Source organism: Euprymna scolopes, chromosome 43 (genome assembly GCF_053919585.1).
Source record: "Euprymna scolopes isolate OS-2025 chromosome 43, ASM5391958v1, whole genome shotgun sequence".
Lineage (NCBI taxonomy): Eukaryota > Metazoa > Mollusca > Cephalopoda > Sepiida > Sepiolidae > Euprymna > Euprymna scolopes.
The window spans coordinates 21,824,085-21,840,570 of NC_136524.1; the positions used below are offsets into that span (position 1 = coordinate 21,824,085).

General features: G+C 29.9%; 1 protein-coding gene across 4 annotated transcripts in view; it reads right to left on the bottom strand.

Annotated features, from left to right (window-relative positions):
• Nucleotides 1–16,486, bottom strand: part of LOC145268230 (nuclear pore complex protein Nup98-Nup96-like) — a 153,955-nt gene that overhangs the window by 21,433 nt on the left and 116,036 nt on the right. For all 4 annotated transcript variants that reach the window (XM_080123548.1, XM_080123550.1, XM_080123551.1 and 1 more), the window contains 7 exons: nucleotides 14,436–14,591; nucleotides 9,560–9,799; nucleotides 5,842–5,969; nucleotides 5,587–5,731; nucleotides 5,383–5,478; nucleotides 5,070–5,185; nucleotides 2,811–2,993 (listed from right to left, as the gene is read on the bottom strand). In XM_080123548.1, the coding sequence (XP_079979674.1) occupies nucleotides 2,811–2,993; nucleotides 5,070–5,185; nucleotides 5,383–5,478; nucleotides 5,587–5,731; nucleotides 5,842–5,969; nucleotides 9,560–9,799; nucleotides 14,436–14,591 (1,064 nt within the window). The remainder of the gene's footprint in view (nucleotides 1–2,810; nucleotides 2,994–5,069; nucleotides 5,186–5,382; nucleotides 5,479–5,586; nucleotides 5,732–5,841; nucleotides 5,970–9,559; nucleotides 9,800–14,435; nucleotides 14,592–16,486) is intronic.

The following is a 16,486-nucleotide window of genomic DNA, read 5'->3' on the forward strand; positions in this document are numbered from 1 at the left end:
CTTTGTTTGCATATTTTATACAGAATACATTTTCCCAGCCAAAATAGATAATTCTCAGGAGAGAATTAATGACAAAAAAAAAAAAAAAAAAAAAAAAAAAAAAAAAAACTACCATGACACTGAGAACTCTGCAATACTCATCAAGCAGAAGTTTTCTTGATTTAAAGGGGCCTATGCATTTTATTTTCCAATCGAGGAGCTAATGTGCTATACCAGGATGCAACAGCCCTTCCAAAGAAGTTCCCACAGTGCAGGCAAACCAAGTTACTCTCTTCGTAAATGATAGAGTTGCATATCTCTACTTATATATATAAAACATACTTTGTGTGTAGGAGAGTTAATTCCCTATGGACTATGAAACGACACAGATGCTTTTTGTATGTATTTTATGTGTATGGGTGGGTTCTTAAGTTTTGTATCAGAATACCTACCATAAGTATCGAAAATTGAAAAAATCCAATTAAAGAAGGAACAATCCGATTTTGACCAAAGTTAACAGCCTTATATAGCCTAACATCAGAAGTACATTTGAGAAGTTTTATCACTGCACAAGTAGAATGGCTCGGCATATAAAATCAACAGTAGGTTCTTTGTTAAGACAAGGGCGTGTTCGAAATGAATGTTTTTATTTAGAGCACAACTGACTCATGATACTTGACTCTTGCATTTTCAACTAATTCAAGCCATTATATAAAAATTTTATAAAATCAACAGTAGGTTCTTTACAGTGCAATGTAAACTACAATATATTGTAGACTAAGTCACTGTGGGGAGGTATGTCAAACTTCCTCCAGATACATCGCAGTGGGTCTCTAACTAGTGCAGGCAATCAATCAATTCGAAATCAATTGATTTCACGGATTTTGATGACAAAAATATGGGAGTGTGAAAAATTTGTTAATCATCATTCAATCCTGGACAATGTCGGGTCTCCCTGCTTGTTTATATATCTGTTCTTAAAAATGAAAACATACTAATGTACTTCAAATATAAATGTACTCATGTGTACAATTTACATGTGAACATAATAGAAAAAGTTCTGCATCTAAAGCCACCCCCTTAACAGAGTTAATATCACTTTTCGAAAGTGTTGCACAATAAAATTTATCTATTTATAAGCATTAGTTCAAAAGTATTAATATATATCTAAATAGCTGAGTAAGATATACAGCTATCTCACACTAACACAAGCAAAGCCAGATAATCCTGCTAGTATATACATATTATGGACCACTCTTAGCCATAATTGACATAATGACAACTTCAGATGAACAACAATGATGCCTCAACTTAAAAATTGTCTCGGTTAGGTCCTAGATTATACACTGGAACTTAGCGCTGAAGGGCCCTTTTTGTGACAGTGTCACACAGACACTCACAGCACAACTGGCATACACAAGATATCAAAGTTTATATTTTTTCTTGGAAGTTTGTGTTGCTTTTGTGAACCAGCATACACTCTTGGTTGTCAAGACAACACAGCCAGATCAAGATGAACCACAGCCCAAACATGTGACTATCAGAGATCAGCATATGATTTTACATACACACACATTTATATAACAGATTTAGTAAGTTCCAGTTATGAGCTGAAGTAAAACTATAGACACCAACAAATACATTTGCAGATTTCTGAATTTTTCATGAATTAAAATTTTGTTATCCACAATCAATTCAGAGCAGTACATGTATACATACACTAATGTACAATATTCAAACAGGTTACGGGCTTGAGACTTATTTCTACTTGTCAAAGTTAAAATTTAAACAAAGATAACATACACATGAAGCAATACCATTTTCTATGATATCAAGGTGGGGAAAAATTAATTAACATGGAATGCTATTAACAACCAAAAGTACACCCATTTTATTTGAATATGAAACTGCAAAGAGAATAACATGCTTTATAATAATCTTTATGTTGACAAGATTTGCAGTTGTGACAGGATATCAGCACCATTTTAAGGCACAGAAACAGTTGCCATCACCTACATGGCAGTAAGTGAGGACAGCATATCACACGTAATATCAGATTATTACTGTATAAATGACAAAACCCAGTTTGAACATCAGCCATATGTAACTTGATAAACTAAGAGAAGTTAGTTCTTATTCTTAATTTTCAGATCAAAGAATTTTTGCCTTTCTTTCTCTTACGGATGAATTTCTGATCATTTGTGAATTTATTAATCACGTTAAAATTACAAAGTTTCAAATTTTACATCAGATTTATTTTATTTGTAACCCAGGCCTGATTTTATTATCATTATTGTTAACTGGATCCCTACTACCTGTTATTTGGATTTATCATTTCAAGAATTACTGTCAGTGTTGAGATATACATACTATGAGCGGGCATTCTAAAAGTAATACCTCCTTTTTTTTTATTCCACATGATTGCAAATTTCATTGTTATGATGACTGAACTTGTGTATTCATGAACAGAAAGTTTCATCTCTGTTGCAGATATTCACGGTATGAGATTCTAAGAAAACAACCTGTCACGGACGAATGACAAGTAGAAATGAGTCCCTGAATTCCTGGCAAAAGTGGTGACTATATAGAAAAAATAATTCTGGAGCACAAAAGGTTGCTCGTTTTAATGGTACCACTCCAGTTTTTGTAGCACTTACATTTTGAGTAAAAAAAAAAAAAAAAAAAAAAAAAAAATAGGTTTTACTTTTGAAACAACCCTCATAGCAATACCTTGTTTTAATTTCTTCACATTGGATATTTTGATTTTGCATAAAATTATCTTCTCTTCCATAAGCATAAAATTCTATTAAAAATAAATAAAAGCTACTTACACCATACTTATTGAAATTGTCCAGCTGTTGTTCAATATGTTGTTTACAGAATTTGTTAACACCTCCTGCTTGGGCAAGTAACAGCGCTAAATAATCGTCATCCGCTTTCTGTGCGGCAGCACAAGCTTCTGGAACTTGCCGTCCACTTAGGTAACTCATTATATTCTTCAAATGACCATTTACCTGAAAAGAAAAAGACAAATTAATGTTATATGAATTCATGAATAATCTGGTTATAAAAATGGTTTTATAAAAGCATAAATCTAACACAAAAAAAGTATTCAATTGTTTAGTTAATTATAATCATTAAAAAATAATTTTCTCCCTATTTCAATTAGTTTTCTTATAAAAACTTGCAGATACAATTATCTAGGCCCACATTTTATGCATATTTTTGGAAAATATATATTTCTTTCATTTGCTTTTTGAATTATTTTTTTTGTTACCATCTGGACTTATGAAGGATAAGTACTTTTTTCTTCTTTTTTTTTTTAAATCTTCATTCTTATTCCATATTACTCCTAGTGCTTGTGCATGAATACAATACCCCCCCCCCCCCAATCCTTGCAGCAATATACATATGTACATTGCTGTAAGGATGCCCTTTCATAGTTATGTGCAAACCTTACAATGTTTATACTGGTTTCATGTAGGAGAAATTTGGATTAAAAAAAAAATTGAAAAATCCTGCATTGTGTTATCTGGTTTCTTAAAAGATTTTAAAATTTCTTATACCGATGCTTCTACTACAGTAAAATTGATCTCAATATTAAGTTTTTTTTTTATTACTTATTTACAGAACACTACAATTAATATAGCTAAGTTACAGATATTGATTGAAATTACTCGTGTTCAGATTATATGCGAGACATACTCACATTGCATTATATTTTAAAGCGCACCATTTCAGTAAAAAGAAAAAGCTTTAAATAAAAGTGACAAAGTACATCAGAATTTGGCTAATGTAATTCTATTATTTAGACTGATAAATACATATTTATAAATGGAGAATCACATTTTTGAAAACATTTATTTATATAAATTTAAACGAGAACATTTGAAAACCTGAAAATGTTATGAAATGATAAAATCATTTTTTTAATTTACTTTTTTTGTTGCACGATACAAGACGTTTTTTTCTCTTTGGGAGGCGTTGACCTCTTAACATTAAGAAAATAAAAAAGCAAACTACATCGGACTATCCTTTCCTTGATAAAGCTTTGATATTGGCAAAAATTTGGAATTTACCATTAAAAAAAAGAAAAAAAAAAGTAAATAAAAATGATAAAATCATTTCATAAAATTTTCAGGTTTCAAATGTTCTCATTTAAATATATCTATTTATGTATCATTAATTCATTATAACAGAAGATTCATAATTTTATTTTTCTTAATCTCTTCATAATAAATGTCAGCTACAAATTATTAAAGATAAGTCTTCAAAAGTAAACAGAATAATGCCAAGATCTCGCCACCTACACAAAACTTTTTTGATGTAAACATACCAAATCTTCTCATACTGGACTTAAACATGAATTCAAAGTTATCACACATTTAAAAAAATCTTAAACTAGATGAGGTCAAAGCAATAATTTAGAGACATTTTGGAGCACTTCATGATTTTTTTTTTTTTTTTCTGGAAGCTGCATTTTACCCTAGACATTTATAATTAATTTTCAACGGATTCATCTTGGATTTTTATTGTTTTGGATTTTAGTCTTTCTCACTGGATTTTTACCCCCCCCCCCCCCGTTTCTTACTTTCTTAATCTCATTGAATCCCTATAAACCGTCTGTTAAATAACTTTTTCATGCAAATATGATTAATTTCATGTTTTTTTCCTTTAATGCATTAACCTGCAAAATTTATTGTATATTTTGCAAACTTCTTGGATAAGAATTGCATTCTTCAAAACTCCATGGATTAAGGTTTTTTTATTTGTACTTGTCGAATAATTAAAAATTTGTATACTTTCCTTACAAGTTTTTTTTTTTTTTTTTAAATTTGAATGAATTTTCATTAAGATTTTTATTTTATATATAACTTTGAAATTCTTACTTCCTACACCAATATACAGGAATTTAAAAGTAATTGCTGCACAATTCCCTATGGATATGGGGACTTAATTCATAACAGACCCTTACATCTGTGGCAATAGAGGGTTTAGATGTGGTGAAGGGAGTTAAAAAAGGTGCCTAAATAATCAAATAAAATTTAAAAAAAAGAAATTATATACAAAAGAATCCAAAACAAACTAACCTGATAAGAGTTCTTTTCAATTTCGGAGTTGATTGCATTAGCTTCTGTTTCAGATATCCAACGAGAGATGGCTTCTCGTCTCATCTGATGATACTCATAACTTGTTTTGTCATTTGCTGAAGCAAGTACAAAAATTTATGGTTAAACAAAAAAAAAAAAAAAAAACAAGCTTTTTTGTTAAAAACATGGTTACATTATTGATTACATTTACAACCCAGCAAAATTAAACAAAAATAAAATTACTATAAAAATCGATAAAAGAAATTTGAATACAAGATAGAGATTAGACAAAAAAAATTTAAAATAAACAAACCTTGACTATGAAGCTCAATAGGATTTCCCCAAAGGGCCACACAAATATCCCAACATGTCCGCATATGATGAACTTGTTCATAATCTGGTAAGGAAACTGAAACAAAACAAAAGATGAAAACAAATCAAATGAAGTATAAGAAAAATGTTCTAAAATAATTTAAGTTAAACATAAAATACTTTGCAAACATCTGGAGCAACTTACTCATATTTTCTACATCCTGTTCTGCCATGGCAGCATATATGTTCAAAGATTTTGTTCCAGTCGCTGGAGAGAAATAAGGACAATCATTTTCTATAGTACTATAGGAATGGTCAAGTTGGTTTTCCAACATCCATTTGTGTTGATTCTACAAAAGTAAAAAAAAAAAAATTAAAAAAAGAAAAATCATTAAAGAATTTTAGAATTATTTTATTTTATTTTTTTCAAGACAAAATATTTGATGAGAAATATACTTACAATGACAGCAGGATTTTTACTTGTCAAAAAATGAGATACATTTAATTTTTCCAAGTTTACTTTCCAGTCTGTATTAGAAACTTTTTTTTCATTTCTAGTCAGAATGGAAAATTTTTCTAGAGTAGGATCTGAAAAATAAAATAAATTTCAAGTTATAAAAATTAATTTCAATAGATTATTTCTTTTTGATGTAATAAATTCAAATAAGATTAAAAGCATGTGAATATTTTTTTTTTTGTAATAAAAAACAAAAACAAAAAGAAAACCCCTAAAAATATCAAAATTGTCTATTCATAAACAAAAAAAGAAAATGTTTGGATGGATGCATGGGGAGGTCATGGGGAAGCTTCATGCAGAACGTTTTGGGCAAGAATAGCCTGGTGACTCCCATCCCTCTCCAGAACACATACAGCACCTGGTATTACAAAACAATCACGCATTTAACACACTCAACATCACTTAACTTTAGTGATCTAACAAGAACCAGCATGTCAATGTGATTATGCGGTATATAAAAAAATGTTTACATCTTTAAAAAGTACGTTTGCTCATACAGTTCTTAAATAGAGTTTGTGCAGGTTTTCAATGTCCATTTTCAAGGCCTTCTCCAGATAAAATTTGAGTTTTCAAAAAAATGATATAAATCAAAAAAATTGACAACAGGAAAAGTCATTTTCATTTATATCTTTATTTCATAAAGTAGCTTTAAAAGGTCAGTTATTTACATGCAGTTCTCTCACGCACAACAAAACTGATCAACTATTTACAGCTTTCGTTCATTTTATGTTTAAGGCCAGCCATGTGAGATTTAAAAGCACTTTCACCCATTTTGCTCAAAACAAATGTCTTTTTACATACACAACAATATGCCCGTCAACAATCAAATTTACATTCCTGCCCCACTTACATTTGGCCAACCAAGCGTGATTAAATGTTATTTTTACCCCATTGTAGATTAACCTATGCTCTGTTCATTTTATCTTTAAACTTTTAATTTCTAATATTCTGGATACAAAAGTTATGTCCCTTTATCACAAACCTATCCAATGTTATATGGAAAACATCAGATGGTTTTATGATAAAGGGACATAACTCTTATATCCACAATAATACAATGCAAGTTCGGAACATGTATTTTGAGTTTTACTTTCAATATTTTAAAAAATATTTCAATGGTATTTTTATAAATTTAACAGTATTCATTTTGATTATATTTTTAATATTTCAGCACAAACTTTTACTGGACATAATACGATTTTTTTCATATTTTTCAAGATAGAAATAAGACCTTTTTAAAACAAAAGCCAAAATTCAAGAATTTTTCAAGCCTGTGTGATCCCTGTTAAAAAAGATTTTTTTCTGGAATACATCATGATGTACTAAAATATTTGAAAGCTGGAACAATTCACATAAAATAACTGGGTACTTGTACAGTTTAATCAAGACATTAAAAAATGAAAATATTAAAAAATTATATTGTACGTACTCGTTATGGAATAAAGTTTTCATACAAACAAAATCATTTAATTTGATCAAGCAGATCTTTTTTTAGAGAGGGAAATTAAATTTTAATGAGATTGATCAGGTAATGTCCATCTTGTTTTTCTTTTTTTTTTTGCTAAAAAAGGAGGGAGTACCAGGGGAGATAACTCCAGTCATTGCTTAATTTGTCAAAATTTGACAAGATCATTTTGAAACACGGGCAGAAAAAAAATACCTAGATAAATATTTTAGTTTTTTTCACTGATTTTACAGAGTTTGTATGTCCTTTTTACTCTTTTTTCATTTTACTCTTTCGTTTAAAAGGCACCCTCTCATCATGTCCGTAAATAGGTAAATTGCAACAATATGATAAATCTCATTAAAAATTTGGTTTTCCTCTGTAGAAAAAAAAAAAAAAAAAAAAAAACTTGATCAAATTAAGTGATATTTTTTTTGAGAACTTCGTTCCATAATGGGTACGTACAATATAACTTTTCAATATTTTTATTTTTTAATGTCTTGATTAAACTGTATAAGTACCAATGACTGATGTTTCAATAAGAAAATCTCTCCAATTTTGAATAAACAATTGTGATTGAAGAGACCTTTTAAATTTTTTTTTCTGCACATTGTAATTAGAGTTCCAGTCCTGGCCACACTATCAAGTTTCTTAGGTAGACAAAATTTTCCCTTTTCCAGTAATTGTAACAGATTACTATGCATAAAAATGAGAACATCATTTTCTTACAGGCTTGCGTACAATATAGAAACTCATTAGAAAGCCTAGGCATGCAAAGCTATCACACTCACCATTTCCAGCAAGCACTGCAGCATGTTTTCAAGTAAGAATGCATACACTTAGTCACCATCTTACAAATATTATAATTTACCCTCCTTGCCTCACTTTCAGATATTTAATCCATGTAATCCCACATAAGTAGTAGAAAATATATTCCCCTTTTTTACTCCTCCCATGGAACCCGAAATCATTGAGTCTTTTTTTTCATAGCCATACATAGCTACATGTCACCGGTGAATTATTTCCCTTCTTAAATACATTCATTTTGTAACATGTTACAGATTACTAAAAATTTGAAATAACATTTTTTTCTGTGTTTTTGGTTTTAAATATTAGAGAGAATTCTGGACAAGAATAGATTTTTTTTTCGGTCACTAGAAAGATCAAGCAAAGCAAACAAAGCTTGCAGCTCAATAAGCTGATTCAACCCAGCTAAATAAATCTTATCAATATCGTCAGATAGTTGTTCATAATATCAGCAGGTCATCTTGTAGATTGTGAAGTAATGGTCACGTTTTATTCTAGCTAGTTTTTTATTTTTTCAAAAAGACATTCTCAAAATATCAAAGACACTTCCCATCTCCGTTGAATTAAACAGTAAGTTCATATTTACTACAATACAGATGTGATCAATTTTGAAAAATAAAGATACACAAAGATTTATCTGCATATATAAAAGTGACCTTGTCTGTCAGAAATGGTCTACCAAACTACTGTCAATATTTGGCATAAAGATTTGAAACATGATATATAGGGAATTTGAACATATAGTACAAATTCGATTTGGTTTTTAGCCGGTAAAAATACCTGCTAAGTTGTCAAAATTGATATAATTGAAACTTGACAAATGTAAGTTGACTTAAAGTGATTCTCTATGCATGTACAAAAATACATGCAGATGTTAATGTTGGTTAATTTTTAGGATTTTGATATCCATCTGTTAGTGGATCTTATAGTAATGAATAACACTGGAGTGCTAGCTGGTTTCAATTGTAGCTGATAGCAATAAATTCATTTTTTTAGAAAAACTTGAAATCACTACTATATATTAAGTACAATACAATAATCGATAATAATACTGGCTCTATAATAATAATAATAAATATTAAATCTGCATAAATTAAAGTATCATATTTAAGCATGTTTTATGACTGGGCAATGCTGAACAGTCCACTAGTAAAATCAATAAAACCATTTGTTTTTGTTCATATGTCACATCACTTCAATACCTGGAAAATTATGACAGTTTTCTTATACACTTACATCTTTTTTTGTTTTTTGTTTTTTTTTTACATTATGAAACATGCAGGCTGATCTATTCTTGTTCATGGAACAAATTTATGGAGAATGAGTTAATTTTCTCAATACAATTTACAAGAAGAAGGTCATAAAAATGTGAAAGAAATGTAAATGTTACTTTCACAAGATATAACTTACTTGTTGCATTCCCAACAGACATTCCACTGTGTACAAAAGTCCAGTTAGGTCCCCATCCCACACGGAATGAGTGACCCATGAAAAATGAGGCATCAACAAGAGACTTTACTTTGTACATACAAGAGTCTTTTATGTTTGGGATCGGCCTTTTAATACGCATCCCAACAACTTTAGGGTATGTATTTTTAGGCTGCACTCTTAAAATTTGTATCACATCTGAATGGGGTCTTTTAAGTTTATCTGTAACAAAAGAACATAAAAATACAAAATTAGAACATTGAAAAAATACTTGGCAAACTAAATTTTTTCATTTTGGTATTCTTCTGCTTAGTTGCCTTAAATAATATATAACTTTCCAAACTTTTTTATACAGATATCTAAAATTGTCGCAGATTCTCAAAAATTTTGTATGTATACTATGCTATAGTATTAGCAATACACATGAAAAAATTGAAATAGCTTGAAATATTTCAATATTGGTATGCATAGAAAGAGCTTGATGAGCTAAGAAAGAATCTTTTTAAATTTTTAAAATCTGATTAAAATTAAGGAAGTTATGGCTATTTTTGTGCCTCACACATTTGGATATTTTTCCCTCTTTAAGACCATATGCGTTTCGTCACATTTTTTACACTACTTTTTCAGTAAAAATGTCATATCTTTGTTAAAGCACAAGACTAAGAAATGAAATTTACCATATAAGTGTATTTTTGTACAAGGAATCAGAATATGCAACTGAAAATCTCCCAAAGTTTATGGTTTCAAAATAATCTGCAGTAAATGTGCATAAATATGCAGCAATTCCTTAAAAATGCCATGTATCCATAAACAGAAAAGAAGTTGGAGAACTCAAAGTTGAATTGTAATGTGCTTTATGTGCAAAAAACTTAAATCTAAACATAAGACCATTTAAAAATGAATATATTGCAATATTTCTTTGGTATTATTGTACACCTTCTGTTTAACCCCACTCAACTCCTTCTGACCACCCCTCCAAAATGGGATTCTACCTTTTTAGGAAATTATGTATAAAATGCCATGAAAAACTTTGATGAAAGATAAACAAATTATTTTAGAATTGAATGTAAAATAATTTCCTATTACAGGTCATTCTAGCATTTTAGGGCAGTTAACTTTTTTTTTCTATGGGAAAATATGCATGCTTTTTTTTTTTTTTTAAAGATGATTATGTGTAGTTTTAAGAGGGTTTCTATGCAATGAGAATATGGGGAGGGTTGCCATTCGGACTTTGAATTAATTGTAGGGCTAAGGAAAATTATGTGTGAACATACTGAAAACTTGACAGAGACAAAGCTAACAAAAACAATATTAGAGGGGGGAGCGGTTAGTTTCACAAAAATTTAATGTAAAATAATTCACCATTTCCTGGCCATTCTAGCATTGTTAACCAATTTATTTTTATGTGTATTTTTCTTTAAGGAAGGATCTATTTTTTGTTGGTTTGTTTTAGATGCTTGTATGTGGCTTACAGAGGTATTTTGTTGGGGGGGGGGGCTTGCCACTCGAACTTAGTGTTAGGGTTAAAGAGTGTTTTAGGAGGAGACTTGCCACACATAATTTGGATTAGAGGTGAAGTTAAGAGAGCTTTTTTTCAAAGAGAGCGTTCAAAAATTTGTTGATTTCTATTTTCAAAGTTGAAGGTGTTAATTCCATAGGCCGTTTATACTATGCTGGAGCAGGTTGTAAAAATATCTTTCGCTTAATAAGTAGAAAAAAAAAAAAAAATAACGAAATAAAAAGCTTCCTAATTGTAGTTTGATGTGTTTTCTAACTGCTTTTAAAATTTCAAGAATATTGATATAGATTTTGAGGGTTTGTATTACTATACACAGATTTGAAAAAGTTGTCAAAAAAACAAATATATAACAAATAAATGTTATCAAAAGCAAGTTACTTTTCTACCTAACTGGATAATTTTTTAGTGTTTTTATTTAATGTAACATGTTTATTCAGCTTGAAAACAGTGTTTACCGATGTTTTGGAAAATTTAAAATGGCGCCCGACTCTCTTGAAACGGTAAGTTTGGGGAAAAGAGTTAAAACCGTGACATAGGCTGACATATATTCGGTGAGTTTTTAAAAGTATTTTGTATAGTTTTTTTTTATTTTTAACTCCTTTTCTCAAACTTACCGTGTCAAAGAGAGTCGGGCGCCATTTTTAATTTTCCAATACATCGGTAAACACTGTACGTTTTTCGAGCTGAATAAACATGTTACATTAAATAAAAACACTAGAAAATTATCCAGTTAGGTAGAAAAGTAACTTATCTTGCCTTTGATAAAATTTATTTGTTATATATTTGTTTTTTGACAACTTTTTCGAATATGTATAAACGAGATTTTGATACTTATTTTGATTTTGAAAAAAAACATTTGTGGCTGTTCGCAGTAAAACATTGTTTTAATTCGTTGTTCAAAACTAATTTAAAGAATGAAAGTGCATGCAAGCTATATATTTACAAAAGTTTATTTTGTTTTTTTTAACCATGTTTTTAAATTTGACGAGCAATGTGAGAAATTGCAACAGATTCATAATGCCAAATTGGTTGGGATTGTTGTTATTATACATTCTGAAAACCGAATAGTTCTAAACTAATGTTATTCTGATAACAAAATAGCTTTCATTAAACATATAAGAACATTTATATTCATATTTTCATGTTTTTCTTAATTCGTTCTTGAATAAAAATTAAAGAACGCGTGTTGTTTATACACTGTGCTATCGCTGATTCTACAGGCTGGAGCTGCTGCTGCTTCTAGTAATACTAACTTCATTTGACCAAATTCGAGAAATAGAAACAATTTTTTTTTCGGGTAGGTCCTTTTAAATTATCAATTACCGCAGTCCTACTCAACATAAAATAATACTTTTAATTGATAAAGATAGTAAAAAGATTGATTTACTTACTACTGGATGTCTGAAGAATTTTTTTTTCAAAATGTTCGATACTCGTCATATTAAAGTCTTATTTTTAACACGACAAAAAAAGAAAGGGTCAAAAATATTTCGGACACTTGACAGTATTAAGATTAACACCTCTTCTGATTTGTTCCCAAATTTCATGATGAAATTCTTCATACAATCACGGTATGGACCTTTAGAAAACAGGGGGGGGGGGGTCATTACAAAACCTTACCGAAAACGCCATTTTATGACGTTCACATTTTTATCACTTTATTTGCTTAAAACATATAATGTACATTCATATTTATTAATTCATTTGAAAGTATATTCATTTCCGAACAAGACAGTAGTAATTTGAAGACTTGAAGTGCTTTGGTTTAAAAAATATGGCTATTTTAATAGAACTACCTTGAAATCTGTGATTATCCAAAGCGTTTTTTTCGTCTGTGTGTATTACTAATAGTATACATATGTACTATGTTTAGTATCCTATACATTTTATAAAATGACTGACCAATTTTTATGATTACAGGTTCAAATGAACTACAGCAAGAATTGGAATACACCTTACTAAAGCCCGATTGCCAGCTGGCGAATTTCAATCTAGACGTGAGGACACTGTAGAAGAATGATATGCAGTAAAATTCTATTTTAAACTTGGAAAAAATGCCACAAACATATGCCATGCTTCAAACTGTTTTTGCGCCATCTTGCTTGAATCAAGCATCAGTTTTTGAATAGCATCAGAGATTCAAAGAAAGCTGGGAGTCTGTGAGGGATGATGAGGTGTGGGAATAGTAAGGAAGTCAGAACACAGTTAATTGGCCAAATAAAGAATTGCACAGTTTGATGTCAGTGTGAGAACTGTACACACAATTATTCGAAGAACTGAAGATGTAAAATATTCTCAGTGGAAGCATGTTAGCTCTCCCAGACCCAAGAAGGCCAAATAGAGTAAATCTACCAAGAAACCAAGCTTTTTTTTGACAGCACAGGCACGATCTACATGCACTGGTTTCCTACTGGATAAACACTCAACAAGGAATATCATGAGTTTTAAGGGAGTTCAGGAAGAGATTTCATCGGAAGAGGCAAGCACTTTTCATATCAAGTCACTTTCATTTCCATCAGGACAATGCACCAGTCCATAACTCCATTCTTGTCACAGACTATTTAACCGAAATTGGCCATCAAGACAGTTCCTCACCCTCCCTATAGTCCAGACCTTGCTCTATGTGACTTTTGGTTATTACCTAAGCTCAAGGAAAACCTAAGAGGCTGTCGTTATGAGACAATTGAGGAGATGAAAGAGGCTTTGATGAGAGTCATTGATACACTCCCACAAGAGGACTTTCAGAAGTTGTTGGAATGGCACAACAAGAGCATTGCAGTCGGAGGAGATTACTTTGAAGGGGACTAGAATTTCATGTGTGTACTATCAATAAATGCCCATACGAATAGTTTGGAAATTTGATTGCAGGCACCTCGTATCTTGGAGAAATTCGGGACTAATTTCAAACTTACCACCGTAATTTAATAATCACACGGTTAGTTAATTGAATGACAAAGAGGAAAAGTTTTATAATGAATTTACATTTTTATCTGAATTTATAGTTAGGATTAAAATGTATCCATTGACCTCAGTCTGAGGAAGAATAACTCCTAAATGTAGTCATTTTAAAAATATTTGTTCTCATTCTTTTGAAGAATTAGATTTTCTCTGTATTAAAAAAAAACAAAAGTTTAATTTTATCTTATTGTTCAGTGTATTTAGTATGAAATAAAAATCTGATAGGTTTTATCCTTCCTTTATTTATATATATATATATATATATATATATATATATATATGAGAGAGAGAGAGAGAAGGGGGAAACAGAGGCAGAAAGAGATAGAGACACACACAAAGAGAAAGCAAGACAAAACAGATATTGTTGAGAAAATGCTGTACCAAATGTAGTTTCTGTTGTTAGTCGACAATGCTTGACAGATTTTCCAGGTGTTGACAGTGATGTCCGAGTGGATTTATTTAAAAGTTGAAGCATGTGACTACCTTCATTTCGTTTCATTTCCATTCTTTTTTCAAGATCCGTCTCCATTAACTCATCTACATTTATAGAAAAGAAAAATATTAAAAAACTGAAAATCATCTAACCAGCTTCAATACTTAAATTTACTCATTAAAAGTCAAATTTTATTTATTTTTTTTTTTTTTTTTACTCTGGTGTATGAATAACAAGATTTTAAAAAGCATAATATACCTAGCTAATAAAACCATTCGTCCTGATAAGGAAAAAATGAACCCGCAACAAAAACCTGAATTGCAACTGTTTAATAATACTTTAAATTGAATTCATGAGCAATATTGTGTAAAATAATATGGCAAGAAAATAATAAACAATAAAAAAGTGATGTTGGTTTTATTTGTCCTTTAAATAATTTTTGAAACGTGTAAGCAACAATAGTGTTCAGATACATAAAAAAATGGAATTAACTTAATAAAAGAGTATTCACACAACAACTTAAAAGTAAGCCTTTCAAAATATTGTATTTTAACACTATTCAATTTATAAGCAAGACTATTTTCTACAATATTTCTTTCACCTCAAACAAGCATAAAAGATAGTATTGTATTTACATAACGGAGAGTTTGAATTATCTACCAAACACTTTCATTGAGTGTCTTGGGACTTTTTGTACAAGGGTTTGTCAGAACAGCCTAACATGAAGATAATTAACTGTACAAGTTCACATCTCAAATAGACTCCATCATGCACATAAATTAAAAAGTAAACCTTTCCAAATGTTTTATTTTAAAATGTATTTTTAGATCAGTTTACTATGCAAGTTTGATGTAAAATAATGCTATTGAATTTTCCATAGGATACATATAGGATATTTTTGGTAAAGAAAAAAAAATAAAAGGAAATTGGAGTATTAGATGAATCCAAAAGTATTTTATTTATTAAATATTATTACTCACAGAAACTATACACTCATTTAATGTGACAATAGAAATTAATTTGCATTACTTTTTCCTTATTTGTAATGAGTCTGACACAGAGAATTATTTAAGGCTCTTAATCCACAATATGGTGTAAAAATGACTAGATTTATTTCCTTAGCCCACCTTTTAGTTCTTCCTAGTTATTATAGTAAAATTCAAAAATCAAGATATTGTATTTCAAGTGAAACCAATGGCATCTACTGAATGTCACAGTAATAAAAATATTAAAAAGTTACAAAACACACTTAATGAAAACAATTAGTGTTGTAGACCGGTGCTAGGGGTCCCAAATGAAAGAAACCACAAGTAGTGCAAAGTGTATAAATATAATACGTATTTATCATAAAGAATACAGGAGCCACTAAAGTGGTAAGAGAGGAATGTATTCGCAGCATGCGGTTAAACTTGGTATGAATGTCTCCATTTAGTTTTTGAAACCAGTGGTATTCATAGGATTGGTTGATTCCACTTAGTATTCAAATAGGGGTGATTTGTACCCCACAACAATTAGCTAAAATTAAGTTCCACTAAATTGACCAAAAGTTTTCAGTTTTCAGAAAATATTTACCTACTTTTGTTACAACTTTTTTTTTTTTTTTTTGCAGAACTCTATTTTCGCTATTTGTTTTCAAAATCTATTTTTATTAATAATTTTCTATCTTGTTACAGGAAAGGGCTGTCCCCTTATGTAAGTAAGAAGACATACTAGATAAGTGAGAATGATATTAGGATTACGGTTAGAATCGAACCTTGTAGGCAAGTGTTAAAGATAATGGAATGTTAGAAATTAAGTCTATTGTTACTTCTATTAGAAATAGTTAAATATTGTTGATGTCGGAAAAAGAGTCGATTGTCTATTCTTTTAGAAATCTGGTTATTAAATATGTCAGTTAAATGAAGGCAGAATGCGAGTTAAAATATATTGTTTAAAAATAGGTTAGAATTAGAATTGAGGATTCTTTTGTTTGCCAAAAGTGTGTTTCGACAAACATATG